The 12,043-nt window shown below is 63.9% G+C and overlaps 4 protein-coding genes across 7 annotated transcripts; 1 reads left to right on the top strand and 3 right to left on the bottom strand.

Annotated features, from left to right (window-relative positions):
* Positions 1-917: 917 nt before the first annotated feature.
* Positions 918-3,538, bottom strand: RAB24 (RAB24, member RAS oncogene family). Of its 2 annotated transcripts, none has more exons than XM_086851860.1 (8): positions 3,379-3,538; positions 2,919-2,987; positions 2,731-2,809; positions 2,538-2,605; positions 2,340-2,439; positions 1,947-1,997; positions 1,786-1,848; positions 918-1,418 (listed from the first exon to the last, which is right to left on the bottom strand). In XM_086851860.1, the coding sequence occupies exons 1-8, from the start codon at positions 3,493-3,495 to the stop codon at positions 1,270-1,272; spliced, it is 696 nt and encodes a 231-aa protein (XP_086707986.1). In that variant the 5' UTR covers positions 3,496-3,538; the 3' UTR covers positions 918-1,269. The 2 variants fall into 2 exon arrangements, with proteins under 2 accessions (XP_086707986.1, XP_086707987.1); XM_086851861.1 differs by having other exon boundaries at positions 918-1,334; positions 3,379-3,537.
* A 78-nt stretch (positions 3,539-3,616) lies between these two features.
* PRELID1 (PRELI domain containing 1) lies at positions 3,617-5,433 on the top strand. The gene is made up of 5 exons (XM_086851862.1): positions 3,617-3,796; positions 4,043-4,268; positions 4,348-4,461; positions 4,679-4,757; positions 5,159-5,433. The coding sequence occupies exons 1-5, from the start codon at positions 3,705-3,707 to the stop codon at positions 5,293-5,295; spliced, it is 648 nt and encodes a 215-aa protein (XP_086707988.1). The 5' UTR covers positions 3,617-3,704; the 3' UTR covers positions 5,296-5,433.
* On the bottom strand, positions 4,252-7,077 carry MXD3 (MAX dimerization protein 3). Of its 2 annotated transcripts, XM_086851865.1 has the most exons (6): positions 6,767-6,921; positions 6,663-6,692; positions 6,447-6,561; positions 6,186-6,351; positions 5,912-6,107; positions 4,252-5,499 (listed from the first exon to the last, which is right to left on the bottom strand). In XM_086851865.1, the coding sequence occupies exons 1-5, from the start codon at positions 6,919-6,921 to the stop codon at positions 5,998-6,000; spliced, it is 576 nt and encodes a 191-aa protein (XP_086707991.1). In that variant the 3' UTR covers positions 4,252-5,499; positions 5,912-5,997. The 2 variants fall into 2 exon arrangements, with proteins under 2 accessions (XP_086707991.1, XP_086707990.1); XM_086851864.1 differs by lacking the exon at positions 4,252-5,499 and having other exon boundaries at positions 5,524-6,107; positions 6,767-7,077.
* A 254-nt stretch (positions 7,078-7,331) lies between these two features.
* Positions 7,332-11,136, bottom strand: LOC111935454 (lateral signaling target protein 2 homolog). Of its 2 annotated transcripts, none has more exons than XM_086851852.1 (12): positions 11,023-11,136; positions 10,410-10,550; positions 10,198-10,335; positions 9,915-10,117; positions 9,746-9,835; positions 9,547-9,636; positions 9,327-9,428; positions 8,763-9,244; positions 8,575-8,688; positions 8,318-8,416; positions 8,068-8,183; positions 7,332-7,987 (listed from the first exon to the last, which is right to left on the bottom strand). In XM_086851852.1, exons 1-12 carry the CDS (start codon positions 11,062-11,064, stop codon positions 7,856-7,858), a joined length of 1,749 nt encoding a protein of 582 aa, XP_086707978.1. In that variant the 5' UTR covers positions 11,065-11,136; the 3' UTR covers positions 7,332-7,855. The 2 variants fall into 2 exon arrangements, with proteins under 2 accessions (XP_086707978.1, XP_086707979.1); XM_086851853.1 differs by having other exon boundaries at positions 8,068-8,180; positions 11,023-11,129.
* Between the last annotated feature and the right edge of the window lie 907 nt (positions 11,137-12,043).

Raw genomic sequence — 12,043 nt, 5'->3', positions numbered from 1 at the left:
AGGTGAGATGTGAGATGTGTTGGCAGCATCAGGAGCGGCAGGGAGTGGCTCTCCCTGCGAGGGGCCATGGAAGCCTTTCAGCAGTGGAGCTCCCAGCCCTGCATATCCTTGGTGCCAAGCACTGCCCCACCAGCCTGCTCGTCCCCAGGACACCGTGTTGGGCACCGTGCCTCGCTTTTAATGTCCCCTGCCACCCTCCAGCACTGTGTGTTCCTGGCTGGGGTCCTGGCTGCCAGCAAGCCGAGGGCCCTGGGGAGGGTGGCTGCCCACTGCCCTTTCTCACTGCCCGGGGACATGGGGAGCCACTCGTGGCAGCAGCGTAAGTTGTTCTGGAGCCGTGAGTGAGAAGTTTGCTTGTGGGAGGAACAGAAAGTTGGTGTGAGCAGCCCCACGCTGCCTTCCTTCCCCTGTGAGGTCTGCTGCCCGCAGTGGCAGCAAATGGGGGTCCCCCACAGGCTCCCTTTCTGCAGGCTCAGGCAGAGGGAAACACACCAGGAGTCAAAGATCCCAGCCAAGGCAGGGGCCGGAGCTGGAGCACTGCAGGGGGGACAAGGGGGTGCTCAGCCCTGGCCAGGAGTTGTCTGTCAGTTGTAAGAAGGAATGTCAGAGCAGGTGAGAGAAAACTACATATTTCCAGCATGTATATTATTTTTAGAAGAGGGAGAGGGGAGAGTCTTGGACCATTGATTACTTTCATTTTGCTCCCCTTAGACTGTTGGCTGTGTATGTGAAACTTATAATGAAAAGAGGGTTGCCCTGCCCAGGTGCTCCCAGAACATGTACTGTAATTCTTTGTATATAGAAGAAAAATTACTGTAAAGTAAAGTTTAACTTTACTCTCGATGTCCTCTTGTGGTTTGTCTTGCTGAGTGGGGGGAGGCAGGGAAGGAGAGCCCTGACAGCCTCACGCGTAGGGGTACGGCTCAGACCACAACGCGTTTTATTTACATTGTACACCTCGAGAGAAGACGCTTAAATAAATCTGCAAAGAATCGAGCATCTCTGAGAGAATAAGTTACTGGCCACCACTGGGCCACCACAGCTCCCACAAACGCCACAGGTGGCAGGGAGGGGGGTCCCCAGGGTGACAGTCCATGATTCCCGGCAGTGCACGGCAGCCCTGTGCCGCTCTGTGTGCCAGGAGAGCAGTCCGTAGGCTGTGCTGCAGCCAGGCACAAACAGCTAAAACACAGCAGGTAAAAAACCGGAGCAGTCCAGCACGTGCCAGCTGCCCATCCGGCAGCAGCGATTCCCTTTTGGCACAGGGGCTCAGTGGTGGCAGCAGCTGTAGAAGTAGGGACTGTTCCTCTGGCCCAGGTTGACACCCTTGTCCTCTGGAAGAGAGCAGGAGCGGCAGGCTGCTGGCACATCCACGCCACCAAAGCTGCTGGTCCCAGCTGTGGGCCCCAGCAGGTCCCCTGGGGAGGGTTTGGTTTCCCATGGAGAAGTGGAGAGGTTCAGGGTCATGGCACAGCTCACAGCCATGGCACAGCCCAGGGCGGGAGGCACAGCCAGGCTGAGCATGCCTGGGCAGGGCTGGTGCAGAGCTGAGCCTGTCCTGCAGCTCAGCAAGGCTCCTGGCTGCCAAAGGCCACCATGATCCAGCTGGGTGGATGTGCTGCATGAGGATGCTGTGATGGAACTCAAACTCCACGACACAATCCCTGGCACGGAGCCACAGCAACCCCAACGGTAGTACTGCCAGACCCCCAAAGCTCATGCTCTGCACCCTCCCTAGAGGCACAGGAAAGGGTGCCTGGGGAGGGACAGGTCCTGCCTACTCACCTGTCATCACCTGGAAGGCAGAGAAGTTGACATAGTCCTCAGCCACCTTTTGGAACAGCTCGTCTGGGGGGACAGGAGGCATGGCAGGTGTGGGTGCCCCGCTGCCAGGAAGAGCCCCCAGCCCTGCTCAGCCAGGACAGCCCCAGTGAGGAGCTACTCACCCACGCTCTGGCCCGTTTTACTGGAGGTCTCAAAGAGGTCTGCTTTGATCTCTGAAATGAGAACCCAGGTTGGCACTTGCTACAGATGCAGCAGATATGGCTCCACAGGCTTGTCTGCCCCCAGAGTCACCCCTTGGGCACAGCTGCTGACAGCGGGCTGGCAGGGACCCAGGACAGGGCTCCCGGCCCCTTGGCCCAGCTGGCCACGTGCCTGCCCATGTCGGGACATGCTGTGCCCAGGGAGGTCCCATACAGGGAGCCCTGGTGCCATTATTCAATGTGTGGGCACACAGCAAGGGCAGAGCTCCTCGTGTGGACACAGCAGCTCAATCCTCCCTCACTCCCCAGCCACTCAATGCTCATGAGCCCAGGAAGGGCCAGCAGCGGCCGTACCGTCAGCGTAGTCCTGCACATCGTGGAAGTCAACGCCCCGCTTCCTCCTGTCCTCCTCCAGCAGGTCACTCTTGGTGCCACACAGGTAGATCCGGCAGCCCTGGGGCAGGAAAAGGGTCGGGAGGGGTGTGCTCATGTCCCCACCACCAGCACCCCTTGTCCTGTGGTGAGGCTTCACAGCCCCCTGGCCCCCTGTACCTCCTCACAGTTCTGCAGCTCATTCACCCAGAACTTGGCTCGCTGGAAACTGCCACTGTCAGTGAGATCTGGGGAGAGGAATCGGGGTCTGCTGACACTGCTCCTCAGTGCCCGACACACTGGTGTCACCACCACCACCCTGGGACCTCTGCAGCCGCCGGCTCCTTCCCTTTCCCGTTCTCCGTGCCCTTACCGTAGCAGACGACGGCAGCCCGGGCTCCCCGGTAGTAGATGCGGCTCATGGCCTCATAGCGCTCCGAGCCCGCCGTGTCCTGGGGGCGACAGGGAAGCGCTCGGCAGGTGACAGGAGTCCAAGGGGCTCAGGGCTCCCAGGGGGTGGCCAGGGATGTCAGCGGGGCGCTGGCAGAGCCCTGCACTTACCCAGATGCCCAGGGTCACTGTCTGGTCCCCCACGCTCATCACCTTGGCCACGAAAGCGGCTCCGATCGTCTGGAAGCGAAATAAGAGGAGCGGTGGGAACCGGCCCGGGGATGCGGGGGCATCTGGCCTGGGAACACGGCGGAAACCGGCGCAGGGACACGGGGGAGTTCAGCCCGGGGGGTGCCGAAGGAGGGTGAGGAAACGCGGGGAGCGAGCGCCGGGCGCGGGAGGGACGCGGTGGGTGCCAGCCCGGACAGGGGGAGGACAACACCAGCGGACGCCGTCCAGGGACGCGGGTGGCAGCGCCCCGGGGACACGGCGCGGAAACGGGGTGGCAGCGGGCAGGATGCGGGGCTGAAACGCCCGGAGCTCATCCCGGGGAGGCGAGGGAGACACGGGGTGCGCCATCCCGGGGACGCGCCGCAGCAGCGCGGGGCCGCGAGGTGCCGGTGTCACTCACGTTCTGGTAGGGTCCGGCGCGGAAGCGGCCGTGGGCGCAGCGCTCCACGAGGCTGCTCTTGCCCACCCCCTCCTGCCCCAGCAGCACCACCTTGGCGTCCACCCGCCTCCCGCTCATCCTGGCGCCGCCGCCGCCGCGGGGCGGGGCCGCACCGGGCGGGGCGGGGCCGGAAGCGAGCGGGGCGGGGCCGGAACCGAGCGGGGCGGGGCCGGAAGCGGGCGGGGTGCGGCCGGAAGTGCGCAGCGCGGGGCGGAAGCGCGCGGCGGGGCGGGGCGCGCGGGCCGCATGGCGGCCGCCCAGCAGGCGCGGGCCTGAGCGGCGGCCCCATGGGAAAATACTGCGCCAGCCTGGGCGTCCTCAAGGGGCCCTGGGACCAGGTGTTCGCCGCCTTCTGGCAGCGCTACCCCAACCCCTACAGGTGCGCCGGGGCCCTCCCCGACCTCCCGCCCCCTTCCGCCAGCCGGGTCCCACCGGGATTGGTGCCACCCCCCCTGTCCTCAGCCCAGCCCTGTCCCCGGGGGTCCCGCGGGCTCCAGCCTCCGGGGATGGGTGTCCAGCGGGCAGCTGGTTCCTCCCTCGCCTTCATCCTTCAGTTCCTGACGATTCCCGGCCCCGGGTGGGAGTTGGCGAGGAGCAGGACTTGATGTTTTCTCCCCCATTTTAGCAAACATGTCCTGACCGAAGACATCGTGCACCGGGAGGTGACGCCGGACCACAAGCTGCTCTCTCGGCGGCTCCTGACCAAGACCAACCGGATGCCGCGCTGGGCAGAGCGCTTCTTCCCAGCCAATGTCGCCCACTCCGTCTACATCCTGGAGGACTCTATCGTGGACCCCAAGAACCGAACCATGACCACATTCACCTGGAACATCAACCACGCTCGTCTCATGGTAGGTGCTGCCGCTGGGCGGGTGTGTGGGGGCTGGAGGGGACACAGCAGTGCCCACGGCTGGGCTGTGCCTCGTGCAGGTGGTGGAGGAGCGCTGCGAGTACCGGGTGAACCCTGAGAACAGCAACTGGACCGAGGTCAAGCGGGAAGCCTGGGTATCTTCCAGCCTATTTGGCTTCTCGCGGGCCATCCAGGTGAGCTCAAGCAGTAAAGCCGCTGCTCATCCCTGCTCTACCCTTTCCTTGTGCTGGTTTTTACACCCTTTCCCTTCATTCTCCCCCACCATCCTCATGAGCTCTTAAGGCATCCAGAAGCATCACTGTGAAAGTCACTGTGACTTTTCAAGCTGGGACAAAGCCCCAGGGGCTGTGTGTGACAGGGCTCGCACCTTCACTGATTTTTCTCTTGCAGGAGTTTGGTTTGGCCAGGTTCAAAAGCAACGTGACCAAGAGCACTAAGGGATTTGAATACGTGCTAGCAAGAATGCAAGGTGGGCACCAAGGGCAGGCTGGGGCTGACCGGGACGGGTCTCTTGGAGTTAGAGGTCACACTGGGAACACTCCAGTCCACGGGCAGGTTGTGGTTTGAACTGATCTGACTGTGAAATCCTCACCCCTTGCCTTTGCCCTGTATCTTGGCACAGCCCGCTCTTCCCGAGTGGAGCAGGCCAGCAGTGATTGCAGGGCCGGGCGAGGGTGGAGCAGGCAGGAGGGGATGGAACATGGCAACAGCCACGTGCCTGTGGTTCCCCTTTGCGACCTGCCTTGACGTGCCCTGACGTGCTGGGGTCAGGAACGCCGGGCTCATCTTCCTCCCTGTGTGGGGAAGTGCCTCGGTGGCGGGGCTGGTCTAGCCGGCACTCCTGTGGGGTTAATGGCTTCCATGTTGTAGGAGAAGCTCCATCCAAAACACTGGTGGAGACAGCCAAGGAAGCGACCGAGAAAGCCAAGGAAACAGCTCTGGCTGCTACGGAGAAAGCCAAGGACCTGGCGAGCAAGGCAGCCACCAAGAAGAAGCAGTATGTGTGAGGGGCCAGCTGCACCAGGACAGATAGGAGACTCCTTAGATTTTATATTTTTAAAGAAACTGTGTAAGTCTGACAATCAGCTGCTGTTTGACCCTTTCTGAGATGTAATTATCATTAAAGAATCTACTCCCACCTCTGATTTGGCTGAGACTGGCCTGGCTAGAGCTGAGCCCAGCGCTGCTCTCCGCTCTGGGGGTCCGGCACTCTGTAGAGAAGACACAGGCCAGGGTTTTACCAAGTGCCTTTACTATAAAGTGTTGGGTCTGTACAAGAGAGCAGGGTGGCTGCAGGAGCATAAAGACAGGTGGCTTAATGCGCTCATTTCCCCTTTCTGGCACTCCAGGGGCAGGAGACCCTTCCTGTAATCGTGTCTGCAGTGGGCAGCACCACCCCATACCCACACCAGAGAGTTCCCAAACTGCCTGGGGGTGTACAGGGGGAGGCAGGAGGGTGTCCTCGGTGACAGCTGGGCCTTCTTCCAGCACCTCTTCCAGTGCCTTGTGGTGCACAGCAGCTGCCACCGTGCAGTGCAAGCCCCATGCACCCAGTGCCACAGCCAGCGCCACCCAGCTGGGGGGGGTAAAGCCGGACTCTTGCCCCCACCTATGGCCCCTTACCCTGGCAGCTGTGATGAGGCTGGCCGAGGCCGGGTTTCCAGCAGGAAGGAAGCAGGCAGGCAGTGCAGAGAAGGCAGTGGGTGCTGTCAGGATGCGGGGCTGTGGGGGCTGGAGTAGCTGTGGTCCCTCCCGGTGCCAAAGCTGGCCAGCAGGTCCTCGCTGAACATCACACCATCTACCTCTACCTCGGCATCCTCTGGGCAACGGTGGAGGCAGGGTCAGGCCCTTGGCTGCTTCCTCTCCCTGCCCACTCTCGTTCTTTCCCCTTTCTTACCTTCCTCGGAGGGCTCTGAGAGCTGGGACGAGTCCAGGCTGTCGGCCCGTGCCCGTTCCACGTCAGTGGGCAAGAGCAGCAATTCCAGGCGCCGCTGCAGGCTCCGCTGCCGGTCCCGCAGCCGGTCCTTGGCCCTTCGTGCCCTCAGTTCCTGCTCCTCCAGCCTCTGGGGACCCGGTGAGCCGTGAGCGGGACGCGAGCTGGGCGGCCCTGGTGCCACACAGCACCTCCCGAGGATGCCGGAGCCACCACCCCCCTCACCTGGATGTGGAGCCGGGCACGGTGCAGGAGGCTCAGCGTGGTAGAACGGGACGGGCCCGCGCCCACCGGTACCTGCTGCTTGAGCCGCTCCAGGCAGCACCGGAGCTGGGCTCTCCTGCGGCCGGGCAGGGGGGGAACGACACGGGGGTGTCAGCCACGGACAGGCTCGGGCTCCGACACCCCCTGCCCCGCCGCTCTCCCCCCACGCCCCCGTACCTGTGCTTCTCCAGCTCGTTGTGCACCGACCTGCGGAAGAGACCCAGGCGATCAGCACCGCCACCACCGCCGTCCACCCGCCCAGCCACTCGCCCACCGCTCACCTGACGCTGCCCACGGCCCGGCGCGACGGCGCAGGGCAGAGCGCGGCGTAGCCGTGCTCGGCCTCGGCCAGGCCGAGCGGGTGCCGGTGCTCGCGGTGCTCCAGGAACTCGGCCGCCTGGAGCAGCACCTGGATGCTGGTGGCCGCGGGCTCCATGGCGGGAGAGGGGGGCTGTGGGGGGGGGGCCGCGAGCCGAGCGTTCATTGGCTGCGGGGCGCCCCGCGCCGCTGACGTCACCTCGGCGGGCAAACAAATTCAGGCGGGAAAGCGCGTGCTTAAAATTTGAATCGGCGGGAGGACTCGGCTCGGGCCACGCCCCCTTCCCGGGGTTCGCAATGGTAGTCCCGAGGCCACGCCCCCAAAGGCCACGCCCCCGGGAAAGGTGCGCCCGCTCCCGTGTCCGCCCACGCGCGCGCCCGGTGACGCGCGGATCGCCCGTGTCCGCCCATGGGAACCGGGCGGGAGCGCGCACGCCCTGCTGCCCCCAGCCCCCGCCCCACCCAGCCCACGGGTGTCCCCAGACCGGCCGCGCCCGCCAGCCCCACGGGAATCACCGCGGCCCAGACTGACGAGTTCTTCTCTTTTATTAAAATCCATCGGGTGGAGGCGATAGGGAAGGAAGGGGAGCACCTTCCTTATCGGGGAAGGGCCCCATCTCCCGGGCACGGCACGGGCGGCCCCGGGGCACCCGCTGTCATGTGAGGGCTGTTTGCACCTTCTCAGGCCAAGCCCCGGGGGGAGACTCTGCCCCGGGCCCAACAGCAGCCAAAGTTCACCTGAAGAAAAACCACCACGAAGCACATTTCCAGCCGGGGGGCAGGTGCACGGCAGCAGCAGGCGGCTCACCGAAAGCAGAGCAGGCCACGGTGCACCAGGAGAGGCGGTCCTGCCATCACTCCGTATAGGCTGCCACCGTCTGTGGGGTCCTGCCCCTGTGCATCGGGGGAAAGCCTAACACCATGTGGGGGGGGGTCCTGCCGCCATGCCCACCAAGCTCTGAGGATAGTCATGGGGCCGAGTTGCTGCCCAGCAGCCCCGGAGCGGCCCTGGGCACCCATCCTGCTGTGGTGCAGATCTGGCAGAGGGGCTCTCACTGGCTCCGGGCACAGCGGGATGCGGGAGGAAGGTGCGTGGTGTAGCAGTGGGTGCACACACGTACGGGTTTGGTCTGGCCATAGTGGGGCAGCACTGCAGTGTTCGGTGAGCAGCGGGCACAGAAGATCTGCCGGGAGACCAGAGAGGGGCTGAGCAGAGCTGGGTCTCTCAGGGAACCCCACATGCCCCAATCCAACCCCATCCTACCTTCCCACAGCTGCGGCAGTGGTGCCGGCGGCGTAGCAGGGTGAAGGGCGAGCGGCAGGCAGAGCACTGGCTGCACGTGCTGTCCGGCACCCACTCGGGCAGGTGGCGGGCACCTGCTGGGTAAAACACATTGGTGAAAGCCCCTCAGCCTGGCTCCCTTCACAGCCAGACCCCCTAAGGCAGGATGGGACAGGATCAGCCCCAGCCTCACACCCTGCCCCAGAGCCGTGGCACCTGGGCAGCCCCTTACCTGCCCTCCGGAGCCCGGCAGCCTCTGCAGGGCTGGAGCACAGTGGGCAGTCAGCCACACCAGGAGCACGTGTCACACAGGAGTCACCATCTTTCTCTTCTGCGGGGACAAGGGTTGTGGTACAGCCAAGCTGGAGCTGGGCGGGCACTATGGCCACTTGTTTTTCCCAAGCCTGGGGCTGTGGCCTTGTCTCACCAGGGATGGGCGATGGGCAGGGCAGAGAGGAGCAGTCCCACATGTCCCTGGGGATTACTCACTGCTGTCACTCTGCTCATCTGAGGGCTCCGCCTTTGAGCACACGATCTTGAAGACTGTTTTCAAGATGCTTCTCATGTCACTGGCAAAGTTGGTCTGGAGCTGATCAGCCACCCCTGCACCAGGAGGGCAGGGGGTCAGGGTGCTGGGGGGATCAGGGTGCGGGGAGGTTGGCTTGGGGGTCACTCACCCGAGATGCAGACGAAGAGGGTGTGCAGCATGTCCTTGGTGCTGCTGTAGCGGGAGCGCAGCTCCAAGCAGCGGGCACCTGGGGTGGCATTGACCCCCATCCCTGGGCCGCTCCCAAGGGGCTGGGGGCTGCGCAGAGGGGAGGTGACCATTACACCAGGGATGGTATGAGATATCCCTGTCCCACTGGATAGGGATTTGCCATCCTGGCCCTGTTCCCTGCCCACCGCACAGCCCCGCTGCCAATCGGTGCTCAGCTCATCCACTGCACTGGGGGGTCCCAGTCGCGTCGTGCTGGTGGGAGGTGGTTGGGTGGCATTAGGGACCTCCAGAAGACTGAATGGAGCAGGGGAGTCCACGCTGGGCACAGCTGCGCCCCAAGCTGGGGAGGTGTCTGGACTGCAGGGATCCTCCTGCTCGGCTGTGCACAGGCTCCTCTCCAGCAGGCAGAGCTCCTCTGCTGACAGCACCCGCAACAGGTCCCTGCCGTGAGGGGTCAGCATCAGCCCCGTGCCACAGCCCCACTGCTGCCCCACAGCCACACCCATCGTCCCCCACGGCACACCTGATCTTCTTCAGGAGGTTGTAGAAGGGGCTGAAGACCCGGGACATCTCCTCAGGGCTCCGCTCCAGGCTGAGGGGACCCTCGGGGTAGATGAGGAGACCGCTGTGAGGGGACAGAGCCAAATTCATGCTGAGGGTTGCCTGGGACCCCAACTCCCCATGGGGAGAAGAGGTTGGTACAGGGCAGGGAACATACCCCCTTCTCCAGGGGCTGCACCCACCTGATAATGGCCAGGCGAGGGATGGTGAACATCAGCAGTGGTTCGTAGCCATCAATCATCTCCTGGGTCAGGTAGCCCAGGTGCAGGGCTCTGGGGACACACAGACACCCTTACAGAGGATCTGAGCCTAGGGATGCTGCCTGTCCTTGGGGCTGGAGTCCCTGCAGCCCTCACCTGACACACAGTGCCCCTCACTCACCTCTCCACTGTCTCACAGAAGAGCACGATGATCTCCTGCTGCCTGTAGATCTCATCAGGAGACTTCACTGCCACCAGCGAGGACACGTAGCTGGAGAGATGGGGAGACTGTGAGGCCCCTACTGTCCTGGCACAGCCCAGGACCCCAGCACCCTAACCCTGCCCCTTACCTCAGCTCAAACTCTGCAAATAGCCAGTCAAATTGGATGAGCACAGCCCGGACAGGCTCTGGGTAGGAGCTGGGTTGGCTCAGGCTTTGCTCCCTCAGCACTGTCCGGACCAGCTCCAGGCTGCACAGCAGATTCCTGGCCTGGGGCCGCAGCTGTGCCCCATCTGATTCCTCCATCTCCAGGAAGGTCCCAGCCAGGAGACACTGCCGGGATAGGGACTGTCAGCAGCCAGCAGCAATGCCTAACCCCAGGGTCAGCTCATGGTGGGGTGCCCCAGGCTCACCTCAGCAGCAAACAGCATGTGGTTTCCCAAGTTGTCCACCAAGAGCTCCTCGGGGAACTTGACCAGGTAGTCACGGCTGTGCCGCTGCGTGGGGATGCATTCCTCCATGATCCGCTCCAGGACGGCCAGCAGGTGAGCCTGGGGAAGGCAGGGGTGTCACCCGCGGCTTCCCGGGGGGACCGAGTCACACCGGGATCCGGGCTGCCCCGTACCTGGCTGAGGTGGAGCTGGTTGAGGAGCACCAGGTACTGCTGCGGATCCAGTTCGGCATCCAGCCCGTTGATCTCGGCCACCACCCGTGTCACCCTCTCGTCGGCAAAGAAGAACTGGGAGAGCAGGCGTGGGTCGGAGCGCTGCGGGAAGGGCAGAGGGGTGATGGTGGGGGCAGCCCGCATCTCCATGTGCTGCTTCAGCGGGATCCCAAATCTCCCATTCCCACAGTCGCGGAGGGATCGGAGCTCACGGATCCACAAACACCTATTCGGGCAGGTACGTGGGACCTCCCACGGCAGCTCTGGCTCCTCCCGGAGAGCGCCGCCCTCCCCACCCACCCGTGCCTCAGTTTCCTCGGGGGCAGAGCAGGATGAACAAGCTCAGCCGCATCCCGGCAGCTTTGGCACCGATCCGTGCGTGGCTGTAAATACCGGGAAAGGTCTCCCAGAGTCCCCCCCCGCTTCCTCCTCCCGCTCCACCACGAGCGACCCCCGCCGCCCCCGCTGCGCCCGGGCTGGCCGGCGCCCCTGGATCGCCCCGACGGGGTCCCCGGGGGCTCCTCCGGTGCCGGACGCAGGGAGGGCGGACCCGGTGCGATCCCCCAGGTCTCACCTTGGGTCGGCGGAGCCATCGGCGGAGGGCAGCGGGCAGCATGGCGCGTCCCGCAGCTCTGCCGCCGCCCGGCTCCCCGCGCCCGCCGCTCGCCGACGGGGCGGGTCGGCACCGGGCACCGCCCGCGGGGCGGATCGGAGCGCCGTCCGCCCAGCCCCGGCACCGGGACGACCCGTCTGCTCCTCGACGGACCGGTTCTCTGTGATGGGAAGGGTGAGGGTGCGTCTGCCGTGGGGCGGGATAGGTTTCACTGCCGGCTTTCCTTCCCGGTCTCGGTTCCTGTCTCAAATTCCCGACTGCATCCCCGGCTATCCTCCCCGGGTTCCTCTCTCCCCGCAGTCCAACTTTCCGGGGACAGGGGCACCCTAGCGCTTCCCGCAGCTCCTCGAGCATTCCCGGAGTGATGGGGAACACCAGGAGAAGCACCCGCAGGCATCTTCACTGTGCAGCGCATGGGTGCGGAACGGGGTGATGCAGTGGGAAGGGGATAAAGCGGCCCTTCGATGGAACAAAGAGGAACCAAGTGGCCAAGAAGAGGTCCCGGAGAGTACTCGGGGTGTTGGGCACGGCAGACTGCCCCGGCTGTGCCAAAGGATGTGTTTGCTCCAAACCTGGCACTCCTGGCCACAGGATGTGGGTGCCGATAATGCAGGTGGCTGAAAGCCTAATGAGGTGGATTCATGGGGAAAAAATCCGTGGAGGATGGTTGAACAAACACGGCGGCGGCCCGTCCTCGGCTTCAGAAAGTCCCTGAGTCATGGCAGTGCCCAGGCTGCACTGGACGCTGTGGGACTGGCCCCAGTTTTGGGGCTCCCTCTGTACCCCACAGACTCCGGATCTGTTTTCAGCCGTATCCTGATTCCCATGGATGGGGATCCCTGTGCACACAGCAAGACTGGAACCCTGCTTGTCCCACAGGTTCCCATAGATCTGGGTACCACAATAAAAGGACATAAAGCTATTAGATTGTCCAAAGGAAGCTGCAAAGAGTCTAGAGGGGAAGTCACATATAAAGCTGCTG

The sequence above is a fragment of the Cyanistes caeruleus genome, chromosome 15, assembly GCF_971803275.1.
Source record: "Cyanistes caeruleus chromosome 15, bCyaCae1.hap1.1, whole genome shotgun sequence".
In the NCBI taxonomy this organism is placed as follows: domain Eukaryota; kingdom Metazoa; phylum Chordata; class Aves; order Passeriformes; family Paridae; genus Cyanistes; species Cyanistes caeruleus.
The sequence above is the reverse complement of the archived record's forward strand: the minus strand, read 5'-3'. Positions and strand labels throughout refer to the sequence as shown.